Raw genomic sequence first — 19495 nt, forward strand, 5'->3', positions numbered from 1 at the left:
TATCGCGAAGGATACCGTGTGAGTTCGCTTTTATATCACTCAATAATTTCTGTATGGATTTACAATCGTTAGATTACAACGTACCTGGGAATATTTTGACAACATTTATCTTCATTTAATTTTTCAACTACTTCTATTCTGTAATGCCAGAGCGTAATGTTCAGTCATTACTCGGCCGTGCTTAGTGGTACACTGAACATAATATTCTTTAGAGTTACCTCCCTTAGATTGTTATGGCGCGTCCTCGGCCGTGGTAACATCTGTCAAACTCCATTCACAAATGCAACAATAGGAATGTAAGTTGTAACATGTGGCTTTCTGTTGGTATTGATCGAGATATTTCTAAATCTAAGATCTGATGAACTATTACGGAACAACTGTAATCGTGATTTCAGCTCCCACTGTTTCTTGACTGGTTAAAAATAAAGAAGAAAAACAATCACTAACTTGACTAAGTTGAATTCCGAAACTTCCTACCCCTAACAAACCTCTCAGCATTATCAAACAACATATGGTTGGCTTAGACTTGGTATTTTAACTCCCACTTGCTGCAGACCTTGTGCTGAATATCGACATCCGATAAAGTGTAGACAACTCCCTGCGAATGCCAACTATTGCATAACCATGTCAAGAGACCATGGAATAACTTTATTTTGACAGGAATTGTAGTTAGTACAAAACTAGCGGTCCAGAGGGTCTCCAGCTACTAATTCTAATGGTCCTTACAGTCCTGAAAAATGATGAAGTATAACGTATAGCCTATTGTATTTTAAGATGTAGATCTAATCATTACTTTTATAATGGGCTTCACACATTGTACCCATGTGGGGAATTGAAATTTGAACCTGGTTCTTTGGTGTGACGAGTGAACACTTTAACCACTGGCTAACCCACCACCCTATTATGTAAAAGTAAACATTGTTGGACACTAGGAAATGTCAGCTTTTCCTGATGTTTGTTCTGAAAAATCATTAAATGTCTGCAATAGATTTCACTAATAGGCAGTCAGGTCTATGTAAGTGAGTCTAAGAAAAGGGAGTGAGTTTGGTTTTATGCTGCCTTTAGCAATATTCCAGCAATATCATGGCAGGGAACACTAGAAATAGGTTTCACACATTGTACCCGGGTCTTCACCTATCAAGCAAATGCCTTAACCACCAGGCTACCCCACTGCCCCCTAGTGCAAAGAATCCTCATAACTGAATACTATACTTCAAGTTGGAGAGAACCCGTGAAGGTCCGGGTTAGAATATTGGCCTTCAGTAACCCATGCTCGTCGGGATCGGGTGGTCAGGCTCGCTGACTTGGTTGACACATGTCATCGGTTCCCAATTGCGCAGATCAATGCTCATGCTGTTGATCACTAGATTGTCTGGTCCAGACTCAATTATTTACAGACCACCGCCATATAGCTTGAATATTGCTGAGTGTGGTGTAAAACTCAACTCACTCTCTCACTCAAGTTGGAGAGTCAGATAAGGACAAACTTTATGGATGAACAACTTCTTTATTCAGGTGATGTGACGTTTTGATAAAGATCCTTGTGTTCAGTATTAATCTAACAACAAACAAAAAACCACAAGGAAGCTTTTTCATATTATAATATACAGCCAATACATAATTAAATATCAGGGGTGGAAATAACCCATTGCCCGATGTCCGAGTCCAGTGTTTTTTTCTGTTGGACAAGCAAATTTGTATATCACACTGTACCGGTGTCCAGTTGACTTTCCAACATTAATTATGTTGTTTATTTAAAAAATCAACAAGAAAATGGCCGGTATAGTGGAAAAATTATCAGGGCAAGTGATTTTACATGTGCCACTGTGCGGAGTACACTAGCAATTTGAAAGTTATTTCCACCCTGAATATATAATCCATCACATTATTCGTCAGTGATCTAATCACAAAGCTCCTTAACTGCCAAAGAGGAGGTTGGGTAGCCCAGTGGTTAAAGTGACTGCACGTCATATCAAAGGCCTGGGTTCAATATATCAATACAATGTAACACCAGGGCCCTGATCAAAATTAGGTCTGAGTAGCTCAGTATATACCACATGGGTACAAGCCCATTTCAACAAGACTTGCAGTGAACCAAAGTAAGGCATGTATGATCCATTAATGTGTCAGTTTCTGTCAGTTAAACTTACCTTCAAGGTGTCGGGGCGGTGGGGTAGTCTAGTGGTTAAAGCGTTTGCTCGTCACGCCGAAGACCCGGGTTCGAATCCCCACATGGGTACAATGAGTGAAGCCCATATCTGGTGTCCCCCGAGTAAAACCAAACTCAGTCAGTCAGTCAGTACCTTCAAGGTGTCAATAGTTGTCTTTTCACCATGCTTGATATTATTAATACACACCATTCCACTCAATTTATTGTAAACAAACTTGAATGAAAATTTGAAATAAAGTATTAATAGACCTGTGGCAGTCTCCAGCTTGCTAGCAAAATGAAGGAGATAGGTCTACTGGAGGTACATCAAGATGTATTTGGTATTGTTGGAAAGCTTGGAATCTCTTGTTTTCTTGAACCAATGTTGCCAGACTTAAAGTTTCAGGCAATGTTTGATTTTCGGGGCATTTTCATGGTAATCCTGCTATTTTTCGCCACACAATATGATTTATCGGGGTGTGTGGGTGGGGTGGGGGTGTGGGTGCTGTGGTGTTTGTGTGGAGGGAGTCTTTTCCATGGGATTTAATGGAGGACTTTCAATAACTTTCCAAGTTTTGTATTAAATCAAAGACAACCTTCAAGTTTTCCTTGTTAATATGCTTTAGTAATCAGGGGTTCAAAAATCCAATTGCCCCAATGCCCGGGACAAGTCAGTTTTCATTTCAGGCAATCAAATAATGGTATCTTACTTGTCTGTGGGCTACTAGATAATTTCCACTTATGGTTTCAAACTGCAAATAAACTTGGATTTAATTTCATATCTGCTCAAAATGTAGCTATTAAATTTTGCAATGATAATAAAGTAGAGTTATCTTTCTTTTTTTTTAACACTTTTCAATAAATAGTCTAGTAGACATTAACATCAAATACCATGTTGATTGATTCTTTCATAATTACATCATCATGATTATGTCATAAAATCAGGGCAAGTGGAAAATTAGTCAGGACAAGTTACTTTCTTAAAGTCACTTGCCCTGTGGCAAGTGGCTTTTTAAAACAATTTTGAACCCCTGGTAATTACTTGTATAATTATCTGAACTGATTACTATCATGCACATTACTATAAAAAATAATCACAGGTCAAGGTTAAGGTAACACGAACATGATTGATACTTATGTAGTCGATTAAATGTTTCGCCAGATCATATCCTATTACCATATGTAATTACTCGATATTCCATTACAATATGTCATGTACACAACATTGTTTCCTCCCATGTATAGGTTGGGCGGTAGAGTGGCCTAGTGGTTATAGTGTTCGCTTGCACACCAAAGACCCAGGTTTCCCCACATGGGTATAATATGTGAAGCCCATTTCTGGTGTCCTCAGCCATGATATTGCTGGAATATTGCTGAAACATAGTCACTCACTCACTCACATATATAGGTTATGTCAATATATAATAATAATAATAATAATGTGATATTTATATAGCGCTACATCCAGGTACTAATACCCGCTCATGGCGCTACAATACTATAGGAGAAAAGAAAATAGGTAAAACTATTTACAGAGAGACAATTGAACATAGAAAGTCAAGTAATAGGCAAGACAAAAAAGTGGGGTTTTAGAGACAATATATGTACATGGTATAGCAGTATCATATCCAACCATTCCATATAGGTTCAATCTGATTGGGGGCGGTGGGGTAGCCTAGTGGTTAAAGCGTTGGCTTGTCACGCCGAAGACCCGGGTTCGAATTCCCACATGGGTACAATGTGTGAAGCCCATTTCTGGTGTCCCCCGCCATGATGTTGCTCGAATATTGCTGAAAGCGGCCTAAAACCAAACTCAGTCAGTCAGTCAATATGATTGACTGAATATGATAACAAAACCATCAGCCAAGCTGAAAACTAATACCACCAGTGTTTCAGAATGAACTTTGAATAAAGAGAAATCAACACTTTTATATGAAACACAAAAAGTTCAACAGCTGTGTTAATGCTTTAGTGTTTCATGTTAAGGCCAGACCAATTTTATGTCTTGTTTTACAGATATTTGTCCTCAGAAAACCTAAAGGCAGGAGGAGAAAAAAATTATGAAAAATCACCAAAGCTAAAACCCTATGAGTTTCCATGTTAACTCTTTTGGTTAGTTTATAGCAAATAAAAATAAGTTGAGTGAGTTTAGGTTTCACACTGATTTCAAGAGTATTTCACTTATATCACATTTATATCACACTGGATTTTCTTTTTGAGGGGGGAAAGTTAATTTAATTTATGACTTCTTATGTAATTATTTAGCATGTTCAGTAGACCTTGAACTTGACCTTCACCTTTAAACAACTTCATGTTCCTGTTTTTAAACAGTTGAGTTGTATGTTGTATCAGAAATCAGGGTATAAACGCATAAAGCAATGTGTTAACATTATCTTTGATTTATTCATATGCAGAATGTCATTGGATGCAATGTGCGAAATAGCCACTAGCCCGCTAGCCCGTGGCTAGTAAAACTATAGTCGATGGCCCGACTGGCTGGTGAATTTCCATGGGGTCATTTTGTAAATATATCACTTTCTCCAACTTGTTAAGTTATAATACACTTTTAAATCATGCAAAATTATGGCCTGATAAAATGTTCATATTAGCAGCTTAATGATGAAACCTGTGTCATGCCAACAATATCTTATTCTCATCTGTTTTTGCAATCATTTGCTTAGTTTCCACATTGAAATTTTGGGCTAGTGAATTATTTTGTAGGCTAGTAACTTTCAGGCATAGCTAGCCTAACTGGCTAGCAAAATTTGGAAACTATTTTGCACACTGATTGGATGCCATGTTGATGCGCATACTGGCTTGAATAGTTGAAATGTATTGTCAGAAAGTAAAGTCTGTGAGGTGTCTTATGATACCAAATACATGTTGCTGTACTTATAAGGTACTCAGCAAGAAAGAATAGCTTTTCTGTTCATCTGACTATCTGCTGTCCATTTTCTGTTTCCAGAGCGGAACATGGATAGAATATTTCTGAATGAAACTTGCCATACTGATCATTCTAGTGGTCAAGTCGTGACTTTCAGGAGCATTAATTCCAAATGATTAAATAATCCTGAATGAAACCTACCATACTGATCAATCTGAAAAAGCATGCCGAATTGTAGATAAAAAGTTATGGAATGTAAACACCTGGCTGAAGCTGCTGGAAGTTTGCTCAGCATGTGGGGAAAGTTGACTGTAGGACTGCGTTCTCTCTTGTCCTACAATCATGGGGACTTTTTGTCACCCTTAATCTTTACCATAGATATATGGCAGTAGTCTATAAAGAATCGAGTCTGGGAAAGAGAAGTCAGTGATTAACAGCATAAGTATTGCTCAGCGCAATTGGGACACGATGATATATGTCCACCAAGTCAGCGAGTCTGACCACCTGATCCCGTCAGTTGCCTCTTGCAACAATCATGGGCTGCTGAAGATCAATTCGAACCCGGGTAGCATAGAGTCTGAAACAAATCTTTGTACAGCAATTTTTAACTTCACGGTAAAATATCCTTATTCTGAATTTTTAAACTTTTTAAGCTGCTGCCGAGAAATTACTGTTGCAGTTATCTCAATGTTTGCATTTATTAGAACCATAACGATTCGATTTTCCCATTGTAAAAACACAATCAAACTCTCTTATAGACAAACACACGTCCACACAACGTGGCGACAAGAAAGAGAATGACAGGTAGAGGTGGTCATGTGATCATTTGGGCGAGCTGCACGCTTTGGTGGATGATTGACAGGCGTTGATGTCGGGGTGAGAGCAGAGGTCAGGGCGGGTCAGAGGCCAGTTAGATTTGACTCAACTTAGCTGACAGCACGTTTCCACACATGGTCGTAGAAGAGAGAGATGGTGCATACCGTGAGATAGGATAAGTATATAAATATACAATTTATTATAAAATTTTCAATTTTGCTAGCTTAAATTCTGATTCATATGCAAACAAAGAAACGGATCAGCAGGAAAGGAAACACAGTTTCTCACCATGACGATCCATCCTCCTTGCCAAAATGTACTGAAAGGGTTTTTAAATTTTGTTTGTTTCATAACATTTAAAGGATATGTGCTTAATTTCTGACATGAAACATTTAATTCTGAACATTTGAAGGTAGAGATGTAGCTCTTGACATTACGTGAAAAATATTAGTGAGATGATTTATCTTGTTCTCTGAGGATCATGTTCAGTAATCTAATCTACTTTTATACATTGACACTTTTGCAGCCATATTGTATATGTCAGTTTTCCCCTTTTCTCATTTATTTCCCTAACTATTGCCTACTCTGAAAATGCTTTTATTTATTCACTAATTTAAAAAAAATGTTAAATGATAACAACCAGGCATGACAACCAATATATTTTATCAGTAGGGCTGGCTATTATCCACCCGAACTTGAAATTAAGGAGACAAGTGAGACCGCCTCAAGTGTTTCATGTTTTAATCTGTGCATAAAGATTCAGAGTGACAAAAAACTCTCCCAAAAAATGTATGACAAAAGGGATGATTTCAACTTTCTAATAGTCAACTTCCCTTTCATGTCCAACAATATTCCATTAGCTGTACACATTTGACAACTTTTGAGATACAATTGAGCGTGCTCTATTTATCAGAATTTCAAAGAGTGTCATACCACTCTTCCCCAGAAGTTGTTTGATCAAGATTACACTGACTGACTGACTGAGTATGGTTTTACGCCGCTTTTAGCAATATTCCAGCAATATCACGGCGCGGGACACCAGAAATGGGCTTCACTCATTGTACCCATGTGGGGATTCGAACCCGGGTCTTCGGCGTGACGAGCCAACGCTTTAACCACTAGACTACCCCACCGCCCCGATCAAGATTACAACATCCAAGGCCTCAGTAAGGCTTTCATAAGGTTTTAATGTAGACATATTGAGGAAATTTCCAAATTTGATGCATCAGTGACAAAAATGATATCTGATGCAATTCCCTATTTTGACTTATGCCATACGTTCCTGAATTATTTCAGGTGAACAAATGATTAGACTTAGCATATGTTTTGACTGGTGCCACCAGCGTTCGAAATAATCGCCGGCCTGTTGGCCCAGTGATGGTTGTTCTTGTACCCGGCTGACAGTTTCATATATTTGCAGGTCCTTATGGCCTTCAGTAAATTATCTGTCATTTTTTTTCAACTAGGATCTTTCCCATTATGTTTTTCTTTATTAATGTTCGGAAATCATCCATAATCCCTCATGACTGTCACGATAACTTACAGTTTCACTTCGTGATATTTCAACACTTTGTGCATAGGAATGTCAACACCAGTCTTAAACAAATAAAAACTAATTGATTTTATAGAAATAGTGTGAAACTGTGTACAGTGTAGTGTATTTTGTTATCCCCCGCAACGCGTTTTGCGGGGGGGATTAAAATGGACTCCGTCCGTGCGTGTGTGTGTGTGTGCGTGCATCCGTCTATCCATCTGTGCACATTTGTCTTTTCCGGAGCAGAACTCTAAAACCGTTCAATATTTCTTCACCAAACTTGGCACTTACATAGATCTGGATGTGTCCTGGTGCCTTTTGGTAGTTTTGGAGTTCTGAATAAAATATTTTTGGTCTTTCCATGGCAACAAGTTCGATTTAGACTGAAATTAGTGGTAGTGCTCTTTTCCGGAGCAGAACTCTAAAACCGTTCAATATTTCTTCACCAAACTTGGCACATAGATAGATCTGGTGGTGTACTGGTGCCTTTGGGTAGTTTTGGAATTCTGAATAAAATATTTTTGGCATTTCCATGGCAACAAGTTTGACTTAGACTGAAATTAGTGGTTGTGCTCTTTTCCGGAGCAGAGCTCTAAAACCGTTCACTATTTCTTCACCAAACTTGGCACATAGATAGATCTGGTGGTGTACTGGTGCCTTTTGGTAGTTTTGGATTTTGGAATAAAATATTTTTGGCATTTCCATGGCAACAAGTTTGACTTAGACTGAAATTGGTGATAGTGCTCCTTTCTGGAGCAGTACTTTAAAAACCTTTCAATACTCTCCATCCACTTTTCTATATACACACCTAAATATTTGACATAATCATAACTCGTAGACATAATCATGAAGAGTATTTTGCCATTGCGGGGGATATTGATGACTTTGTCTTCTTGTTTTTATTGGTTTGACTTTAAGAAAGTGGGCCTGCACATTTCATTCAGGGCTTGTAGATTTTAAAGCCTGCAGCCGGCAGCAGGCCCTGATGGCCAACTGGCAAATTAAAGTACTGCAAACACTGGGTGCCACCGGTGGGGCAGGATACACACACCTTTTTGCGAACAGGTATCATCACTATTTGATAGTGATTCATAAACACATGCTCTGTCATCGTATCGCATAGTCGCAATCACTGGATTATCTGGTCCAGACTCGAATTGTTTACAAACAACATCATATAGCTGTAATACTGCTGAAACAAATATCTGAAAGAAATCAACATATTTCACTTGTGATCTGATTACTAACAAAAGACCGCCCTGAACATAATTTAGAAGCAGCTCCTGATTTAAGATCTAAACTAAAACTTTACTTCATCATAAAAGTTTATGTACGATATTATTGATGAAGCAATTTCCATATCAACGATATTTATGATTATCACTCTTTTCAGCAAGTGCAGGTTTTCAGTAAACCAATGCTTCTGTCCCAATGTTTGATATTCAAATTCTCTCTTCTTTTGGCAGGCTGAAGATCTGAACAAGGGGAGCCACTTGTGATCTAGTGGAGGGTATCAGCATGTGGTGTTATTGTCCCCGGACAATACCAACAACGGCATGGCGTTTCCCTACCGTAAACGCTTCTTCATGCTCTTACTGTTCCTCTGTTTGACAACCTTCATTTACATACACTACTACCTTCTCTCAAGCAAGCGGAAGAAGTGGTTGCCCAAGAATAACTTCCTCCCAATGGTGCCAACAGATGTCCGTGATCATGAAGAATATATACAATCAGACTCAATTCTTGAGATAGCTCAGGCGATAACTGGTGGTCCGGTGCTAATAACTATCATCAATGACGCATATCTTCCTTTCACGTAAAGCTGGTTGTGCAATACGAAGTATATGGGTATACACAAACAGGTGCTTATCATTGCAACTGACAAACTGACTCGTGACACACTGACTCGGATGTGGCCTGACATCCATGTTGTCTTATTGCCAGGAGGTGATGAGTACAGTGGAGACCAGAAGTACAGTCATGTTGGGTATGTGAGGCTCGTGATCCGCAGGACCGAGGCCATTCTGGACCTGCTCAAGCACCAGGTGGAGGTCCTTCTGTTTGAGGTGGATTGTCTGTGGCTTGCAGACCCGATCCCTGAGTGTCAGAGAGAGATTAAAGGTTTTGATCTTCTTGCTACGAGAGTCAGCAACAGACCGGGGATTCTGGGAGGGGGGTTTCTCTACATGATCCCCAACAGCAAGGTGGTTGATTTGTGGGGGATGCTGACACAGAAGCTGGTGAAGCTTGAGCAGAAGATCCTGAAGATGGATCACACAGAGCCATTATCTGAAGGAGAAAATGATCAAACGTACCTGTCCCACCTGATCAGTAAGAAATATGGGGGTATAAAAGTGACTGCTGTGTCCTTAGATAAGTTTGCTGATGGTCGGTGGTACAAAATGGATGAAGAGAAAAGGTTGACTCTCCGACCCCTCATCATCAACAATAACTGGGTCACTGGCAATAAGGCAAAGTTGAGGCGAGCTCGCAAGTTTCACCACTGGTTTTGGAAAAAAGATGAAGGGGAGTGTGATTTGAAATTGGTGAACAGGACCGTGTACTAATATCAAAGTGCATCAATGTCATTATGTGGGGGCAGTGGGGTAGCCTAATGGTTAAAGTGTCTGCTTGTCACGCTGAAGACCCGTGTTCGATTCCCCACATGGGTACAATGTGTGAAGGCTATTCCTGGTGTCCCCCGTCGTGAGTGATATTGTTGGAGTGATATTACTTACCATACACTTAAGGTTGTTTTGTACAATGGCACCCAGGTGTCAGAGTGTACTGATGTCAAGATGTACTTATGTTAAAGTGTACTTATGCCATGTGACAAGGGCACAAGGACTCCTATTGCAAAAAATGTTTGCTTGATTTTTGCAAATGAATCTTGGGCATTATAGGACATTTTCTGGTATGAAAGATTTCTAAATGTATATTAACAATGTCCTTTTGGATTTATGAACACCTGCCAAGAGATCATATTCTCAACTTATAGCTTTATAATATTTCAGCAAAAAAAAGCCTAAACTTTAAGATTTCCCATCTTATATGCTGACAACTAATATTATGAATTTGTCAAAGTGACATTGATGTTTGATAACGTCAATGTCATTGATACCAGAACCAAAGTAGAAGAAGAGTTCTTAGGTTTGTATTTAAAGCATGGAATGCTAGTTTAAATTACAAAGTTGAAATAAAACTAAAACTGAGAAAATGTGAACTTATGAAAAAAACAAATTATGAGAAAAATAAATTACTAATTTGCCTGAATTTGAATCTGACATTCGAATCCCAGATAGAACAAGTAAACGTTTTCAAAACCTTTTATTAATAATGGATTGGTTAATTGAGGATGTCTTCCAATCTAGCATAGAACAATTTTTGTACTGTCTTATCTGTGAAAGTTTGATATTAATTTGGGGGTGGGGAGGCGTAGTTGTTAAAGCATTAGCTTGTCATGTTGAGACCCGGATTGGATTGCCCACATGGGTACAATGTGTGAAGCCCTTATATCTGTATGTAATGTGCAGTCATCGCTTTATGTTGTCATACTTTAGTACTTATTTCAAACCAAGTTCATGCATCCCTCAGGACACCGATTGTGTTAAGGCCCTGTCACAGCTTTTAGTCATGAAATGGGCGGAAGGGTAGCCTAGTGGTTAATATGAAGCGTTGGCTCGTCATGCTGAAGACCAGGTTTGATTCCCCACATGGGTACAATGTGTGAAGCCTATTTCTGGTGTCTTCTGCTGTGATATTGCTGGAATATTGCTTAAATACTCACTCAAACTTTATCATTGTTTTGTGGGTTGTGTTGAACGTTGGATAACTCAAAGTCTTTACAAAGGTCCTTTTGACTGTTCTTTGTTTAATCTGACTGTGTTGCATTGCCATAAAGGGAGGTATATTAATGTTGGATTCATTCAATCTTCACCCCTTGCATGTTTTGTATTCACTGCCTTATTTTTATGTATTGGATTATTGGTTGCTCTTTGAATATGACAGAGGCATAATATTTCATGATCATGATGTTATTTTCCTGTAAACTTGTTTGAGGTTCATGCCAAGTAATGAATCTAACATTGACGAGAGAGACAGTTCTTATTTGACATAATATCAAGTGATGCTCTATTTTAGTTTTCTGATGACCGAAAGTCCAAGTAAGATTTAGGTATGGTGGGTTGTCTGTTGTTTTCATTTGCACCCCTCTGTGTTTGACTCTCTGGAATCAGTTAAGTTGAAAACCCAAAATACAGATAACCCTCCTAACACACTTTAATAATTGTTTTCTCGAGACAAGGCTTTGAGAAGTAGCTGGTGAAGAAATAAAGGTGTCATTCTATGAATTAACAATAGTAACAATTATTTGATATTATTGCATTCAACTCACTGATGAAGTAAGAGAGGGGTATGCTTTGAATTAATGATAGTAACAATTATTTGATGTTATTGTATTCACTGAATTACTGACTAAATAATACAGCTGGTATATTCTTTGGATGGCTGATAAAGTGTTAGAGCTGGTATTCTTTGACTTTATGATAAAGTAAAAGGGGTGGTATTCTTTGAATTACTGATGAAGCAATTGAGGTAGTATTTTTTGAATTAGCAATGAACTAATAGAAACGGTATTGTTTGAATTTATTCTGAAGTAATAGAGGTGATATTCTCTGAATTAATGATAGCAACATTTATTTCATATTTATGCATTTATCAGATTCATAAAGTAATATACAGAGATGGTATTATTTGCATCAATAATAGTAATAACAATTATTTGGTATCATCATATTCAAGTCTCCCATTGTTGGTGTGATGAACAACAGGGAGAGTTCTATTGACATACAACTTCTGTATTATAGTGTAAATGATGTTTTGGTGTAGATGCTAACACCGTTATCAAACAAGTGATGAGCAATGCCTTGGCAATATGTTTGTATGGTTCATTGTGAACTGGAAATGTCTTTGTCACTTATTTGTCTTTTCCTTGGTGTGAATCAGTATGAGTTATGTCGGGAATATTGGCTTACCTGAAAGAATATCTGCTTTTTTTTTATCAGAATGTTTCCTTAGCTGACAGGGTATTTAATGCTTCAGAATGTATGCTAAATTTTATGCATGTATTGGTAATGTTTTTGCTTTAGGATAAGAAATAGTATTGTATACTAAAAATGGTCTTCCTTCTCAACCAGGTGAATATGGGTAGTTATTATGTTTGTAGATTGGACAAGGGGTCAGACAGGGATTGTCTATTGGTGTAGTATCTTTATGTGGGTAAATACGGTAGCTTTTATAGTAATGATCTTGTATTGAAATGGTTTATCTGTAGATGTTCATTTGACACTGTGTGATACATACATACATACCTCCTTGCCTTTCTTGCCAACCTGTGAAGATTAAGGGAAGAATTGGTCTTCAGCAACCCATGCTTGTCAGTCATAGGCGACTAACAGAATCGAGTGGTCAGGCTCGCAGACTTGGTTGACACATGTCATCGTATACAAATTGAGTAGATTGATGCTTATGATGTTGATCATGGGATTGTCTGGTATAGGCTAGATAATTTACAGACTGTCGCAGTATAGCTGGAATATTGCTGAGTGCGGCATTAAACAAACAAACAAAGCCTTTCTTGCCTGTTGATGGATGAAGCCAAAGATGATTGTAGATATTTTGTTTCATCAATAGATAAACTTCAATACCTTTATTTTGAATCCTGTATCAAGCAGATGTATCTCTAGGTCTGTTAAAGATAATGTTTGAAAACTGATAGTAAATCAATAGTAAACTCTCTTGTTGCAATTTGTTTCAGCTGTATATATTTGTGAAAAATCTTTGTGTCCCTGAATGCTTCATGGTTGAATATTACAGCTTAGCTGGGATCACGCTTGTCCATTTTTTGCAGTGTCCATTTTTGTATCTATGATGCACCTCTGTATTAATATTCATGCATGTCAAGTTAGTTCCGCATGTGTCCACACACAGCCTATGGTATGGAGTTCAAAGGGGGTGGTAGGGTAGCCGAGTGGTTAAAGCGTTCACTCGTCATGCCAAAGACCCAGGTTTGATTCCCTATATGGGTAGAATGTGTGAATCCCATTTCTGGTGTCCCCTCACTCACTCAACTCACTCAGGTGGTCCATAACTGCATCCACAAAAACAGCCCTAGGAGTGAGTGAGTTTGGTTTTACGCCGCTTTTGCAATATTCCAGCAATTTCATGGCGGGAACACCAGAAATGGGCTTTACACATTGTACCCATGTAGGGAATCAAACCCGGTCTTCAGCGTTACGATTGAACGTTTTAAACACAAGGCTACCCCACCACCTCGGATTGGATATGACATATGGATGGGAGTAAGTTGGTTCTTAAACTGAAAACTAATTTTTTACTTTTAATTTATATGTAGGCTTGTCAGTAAAACAGGATGATGATTTGGTGTGGCCTAATTGTCTGAGAGTATATCACTTGCATCCACCATGTCCATTTTAACTTGTGAATAGTTTTAACATAGTGTTGTGAGAAGCTTTGTGATGGTTCCTTTAAGAACATTAACAATGTGGTTTTCATTTTTGAATGATTCAATCTAAAACCGCCCCAAGCCACACCACACACACTCCACACCATACACACACCACACGAACCTCACCAACCCGTGAAGGTCCGGGTTAGAATGACACACAGTAACCCATGCTTGTCTAAAGAGGCGACTAACAGGATCGGGTGGTCAGGCTCGCTGGCTTGGTTGGCACATGTCATTGGTTCCCAAATGCGCAGATGGATGGTCATGCTGTTGATCACTGGATTGTCTGGTCAGACTCGATTATTTACAGACAGCCGCGATATAGCATTAATATTGCTGAGTGCGGGTAAAACTAAACTCATTCACTCACTCACAAACCTCATCTCCGCCTCCGTGGTGTAGTGGTCAGAGTGTCCACCGGAAGAACGGAAGGTCGCAGGTTCTATGCCCAGCCGTGTTATACCAAAAGATGTAAATATATGGTACTTGTTGGTCCCTGCCTTGCGCTTGGCATTAATGGGTACAACCCATGGGTAATGGTGGGGTATTCATGCGTAACTGCAGCATGGTATCTCAGCACTATAAAACCCGCTTAAATCTGGGCTAGTACAAGCAGCCACACATACACATGAATGCATGTCGTCATATGAGTGAAATATTCTTAAGTATGATGCTATACCCTATTTCACCTCACCTCACCTCGTCTCATCTCATCTCATCTCATCTCATCTCACCTCACCTCACCTCACCTCACCCACCTCACCTCACCTCACACCACCTCACACCAAATCACCTCACACCACCTCACCTCACCTTACACCACGCTTATTTAGCAGCTATGCCAGTTCACAGAATACTAGCAGTTTGAGACTTGTGTAGAAGCTTTACACTTAAAGTGCCAACACCAACATTATCCATGACCTGGACTCCCACATTGTCTCTCTATGGTGCTGTAATGTCTCAAACAGTGAGCTCTATATGGGAATTGCTGACCTAAGCCCTAATCTTGACCCCCATGGCATCACCTGAAGATTAGGTTAGAACTGGTCTTCAGCAAACTTATGTTAACAGGCAACTATTGTGGTCCGACTGGTTGACTTTGTTCGAACAAATAATGATATCCCAGTCATGAAGTCAATGCTCATGTTATGAATCACTGGATTGCTTGGTCCACATTTGATTGTGCACGGCTGGAATATTGCCAAGTATGGCGTTAAGAACAAAAAAAACCCCAATGATTCTAATTTGTTTGGGGACTGATTGCATTGTATGCTTGTCTATGACAGTAGAACAACTAACAAGTAATAATATTATTTATTTGTCATACTTTTGGTCAGTGGCTCAAACATGGAAAACCTAACATTTGACACATTGTTTTATATCAAAATATTAGTATGAATATGTCATTGTATATGCTAATTTGCTATATGGATGCTTGTTTTAACATACATAGCTTTATAGTGTTTTTGCTTTTAAACTGTGTAATATTTAGTTGCTCTTAATTTACCTGATAGACCAAATTATGTAAATTTTATATTTACAATGAATGCAAACGTGGATGTACTACTGTCTTAGTTGTGTGGGGTGTCACAATTCCTTGTCCAGAGTTTTCTCCTTTGTTGTGACCTTTAGGGACCATTCCTAGTTTATGGCGTGGGGGGATGATGATGATTTTAAGGGGGTCACCCATTTTATTCTGGTGAGGTGAAGGTGTCAATTTTGTACACATGTACTTGGTGGGTCGTCATTGATTTTGTACACGACATGCAGTGTGTGTGTATGTGTGTGTGAGAGTGAGAGAGAGAGACTTACTTTGTACATAAATTTTAGGGGGGTCATTCACATTGTACATGCTTCTCCATAAAAATCATCATTCCACCCCCCACCCCCCTTCCTCAACCCCATCCATACATTATGAACGGTCCCTTACTTCCACATTAAAGTAATGTCAATCTAACTCACTCACACAATGCAGTGTATCTATACTTAAATGATTCTGATAGGTGATGCCATAGGCCATCTGATTTAAATGTCACTTCTGACAATTTAGTTCACCTGGGTGAAACCATACAAACTAAGGCTACCATCCTGGATGTGCTAACTTCTTGTAGACAAATGTTTGAAGTATACTCATTTACAAACAGTGCCAAAATACTAGCATTTATTGTGCTTTACCAAAGTTATGAATATGTTAAATGTTGCCTTTTTTGGCCAAAACGTAAGATGTGACACAGCTTAAATTCAAGATCAAAATAGAACTGTACCTTTTTAGACTAAAGTAGAAGGGGTTTATGGGCTCTGCTCACAGGAGCCAAAACCATATGCAAAAACTTAATAAAAAGATATTAAATGTATTCATATTTGCCCCAAATGCTCCTTTTTGGATGAGGAAGAAAATGAAAAGCTTTAAGAAATGTATGAAATGAAAAACTGCTGTTAAAAGTTACAAAATGCAATTTGATCAAAATGCGTATACATGGATTGTATTAACATGTGTGCAGGTCATTCCTTGAGTCACTGAAATATATATAAGGAGACAAAACATTCACAAAAGTAAATGTATATACATATTATTTTATCAGAACATGTCACATTAAAAAGCATGATCTCTTCTTTCTCCCCAAACTGACCTACCAAATGAGCATTTTATGGCAAAAACATATTAACCTACACAAATATATTTATATTCTGTCTGCAAGGAGTGTCAAACAGACAGTTTAGCAATAGTATAAAATTGGAAGAATGTGTCCTAACTCTCTTGTCCATATCCTTTCTCCATTGTACATGACACTAGATGTTTTTTATATACTTGACAAAATAAGTTAGGGATATTGAAATTTTTATGATTGATATTTTATGTGTGTCAATTAATAAATACTAGTAGATCATTATTCATAATTTCAAAATTTACATATATCCCTAACAATTTTTGTCCAGTACTAGTATATGTTTAATGATGACTGATGAACATATGTATTGTATTGATGCTGAACAAATGACCATGGGTAGTGTGTACTGTCTATATTGTACACATTACCATGTTTGGTTTAGCTATATGGAGGTGGTGGGGTTCGCCTGTCATCCCTGAGACCCCGTTGCATTCCCCACATGTGTACATTGAGTGAAGCCCATTTTTGGTGTCTCCCTCTGTGATATTACTGGATTATTGCCAGAAGTGGCATGCAACTTTACTCACTTACTTGTTGCCCCATATTAATCGTCCAAAGAGTGTTTACAATGAAGCCAACATCTGTTCTGTCCAAATAACTAGAACAAACTGAAGAATGGGGAATCGCTTTTATATGTCAAGGTTTGAAATGTTGACATGAAAACTGTGTGACCTTGCCTCATATATATAATTACTTACAGGATGTGTTGGCTTATTCAATAAAACTGTCTAACCTCATTATTTTTATCCGCTTGTTTTCTGACTTATTTTGCATTGTATAATGATGATATTTATGACCTTTGATTCTTCTTTTTCACTGCTGTTTGGGTTGGAATTTCAAGAAACTTCCGTTGAATCTTCTTTCTCAGTGGCCCATGGGTTAACCTTGTGGTTACAAAATTCATGTGTTTGACTCCCTACCTGGGTATAATGTGTGAAGCCCATTTCTGGTGTCCCCTGCTGTGATATTGCTGGAATATTGCTGAAAGCGTCATAATGCTATGCTCATTTACACACATTTTGAGACTGCGTTTACCTTAATGTCTGCAAGATTGCTGATTGGGAAATAATTTTACTCATTGTTTTTTAAACCTTGTGATGTCTCATGTGACATACCGAATGAATTTAGAGTTTTCTCCCATCACAGCAGCATCCTCCATGTTCCAATTGGTCCAATGGGTGACTGAAGCTTACTCTGGCTTGGTAGGTGTTCCTTTTAGATCTCTTTAACAATCGTGTGTTGCCTTGCATTATCTTCATACCTCTCGGAAACCGTAATGACAGACAGGCAGGCATGGTGATCTGTATTTCTGGCTCGAAGACTTGAATGCCACGTATACACATTGGCTAAATCGATGTTCATGCTATTGATCACTGGATTGTCTGTTCTAGATTCGATTAGCTACCAGTGTTGTGTTAAATAAGGAACAAAAATAAACAAACCCAATGTATGTATGGCGTGTGTTCTTGTGCATAATACCCGTGAAGACCCGGATTAGAATTGGTCTTCAGTAACCCATGCTTGTCGTTAGAGATGACTAACTGGATGGGTGGTCACATGTCATCGTATCCCAATTGCGTAGAAATATGTAGAAAAATAAAACATAAAAAAACCCATTTAATATGTTATGACATTATGATATTTAATGAAGTTAATCAAACCTCAAGTTCAATGTTATTGAACGTTTGTTAAAATATGTTTGTTATCATCCATTAAAATCATTCTCTCAATTGGACCGCCTCCGTGGTGTAGTGGTTAGAGCGTCCGCCCGGGGAACGGAAAGTCGCGGGTTCGATCCCCGACCGCGTCATACCAAAAAGACGTTAAAATATGGTATATTGTTGGTCCCTGCCTGGCGCTCGGCATTAATGGGTACAACAAGAACTGGTCGGATCGGTGTCAGTATAATGTGTCTGAGTGGGTTATTCATGCTTCACTGCGGCATGGTATCTCAGTGGGCTAACACTATAAAACCAGCTTCAGTTTGGGCTAGTACAAGCAGCTGCACCTACACATACACACGCATGCACGTCGTCATATGAGCGAAGTATTCTCAAGCACGACGTTAAACCCAATTTCACCTCACCTCACCCATTCCCTCAATTGCTAAGTGTTTCGGCTGGTCCATTGCATGAAATAGGTAACAGGCAGGAGATTAGCAGTGCACTGGACCATGAACTGTGTTGTTATAAGCTGTAGGGGTTATGGGATGTAGGGGTTTTGGGAGTGCAGCGTAAAACCAAACTCACTTGTGTGCATAAAGCTCAATGTCACAAGTTAAGCAACATTGGTCATGGAGAGTCCGTGGATGGGTAACCGTGTTAGGCAGCTAGACTGAGTGTTTCGGGGACTTCAGTCATGCCCCACAACGCAGCACATATGACACACATGGTCTCACCTTAAGTGTGTCCGTTCATAAATTGCCTCTGTTCACCCAGCAGTGAATGGGTATCGGGTGAGATAAGATGGTCACGTGAATGTTAACCTTCTACCACCTCACAGGCAGCCTGGGTTAACCGGGGTAATAATGTTCCTTATGTTGTATGCGCTTAGAGTTTCCCGTGAGGCGTTGAGTTCTGCGCCATGTAAGTAGAATTATTTTCACTGGTTAAACAATGCACTGAAACATACTTACATCCTTATAGTTGCTGGTGTAAATACAAGACGGAAGATGAGACCCAACATAATTCTATTCACATCAGAATTTTACTATGCTCATCACAAATAAAAAAATGACATAAAAAAATTCCCCAACAATATTATCATGTGATCCAACTTTGAAAGGTATTATTAACCAAACGAAATTTTATATTAATTACTAATATATCACTGACCACAAACTATCAAGTAAACATCATATGTTAGGCCATTATGTTCATAAAATCAAACAAGATAGACAATCGGTGCTCAAAATGTG

At 38.6% G+C, this 19495-nt stretch overlaps 1 protein-coding gene across 1 annotated transcript; it reads left to right on the plus strand.

Moving 5' to 3' along the window:
• Positions 1–235: 235 nt before the first annotated feature.
• On the plus strand, positions 236–12864 carry LOC124286479. Its single transcript, XM_046722859.1, has 2 exons — positions 236–296; positions 8850–12864. The coding sequence occupies exon 2, from the start codon at positions 9228–9230 to the stop codon at positions 9948–9950; it is 723 nt and encodes a 240-aa protein (XP_046578815.1). The 5' UTR covers positions 236–296; positions 8850–9227; the 3' UTR covers positions 9951–12864.
• The last annotated feature ends 6631 nt before the right edge of the window (positions 12865–19495 follow it).

This window comes from Haliotis rubra, unplaced genomic scaffold, assembly GCF_003918875.1.
Source record: "Haliotis rubra isolate DU_JTF1 unplaced genomic scaffold, ASM391887v1 Scf384, whole genome shotgun sequence".
NCBI classification, from domain to species: domain Eukaryota; kingdom Metazoa; phylum Mollusca; class Gastropoda; order Lepetellida; family Haliotidae; genus Haliotis; species Haliotis rubra.

Bases quoted from the DNA above. Each gene is read 5' to 3' on its own strand.
- LOC124286479 (XM_046722859.1), top strand. From the start codon at position 9,228: ATGGGTATACACAAACAGGTGCTTATCATTGCAACTGACAAACTGACT.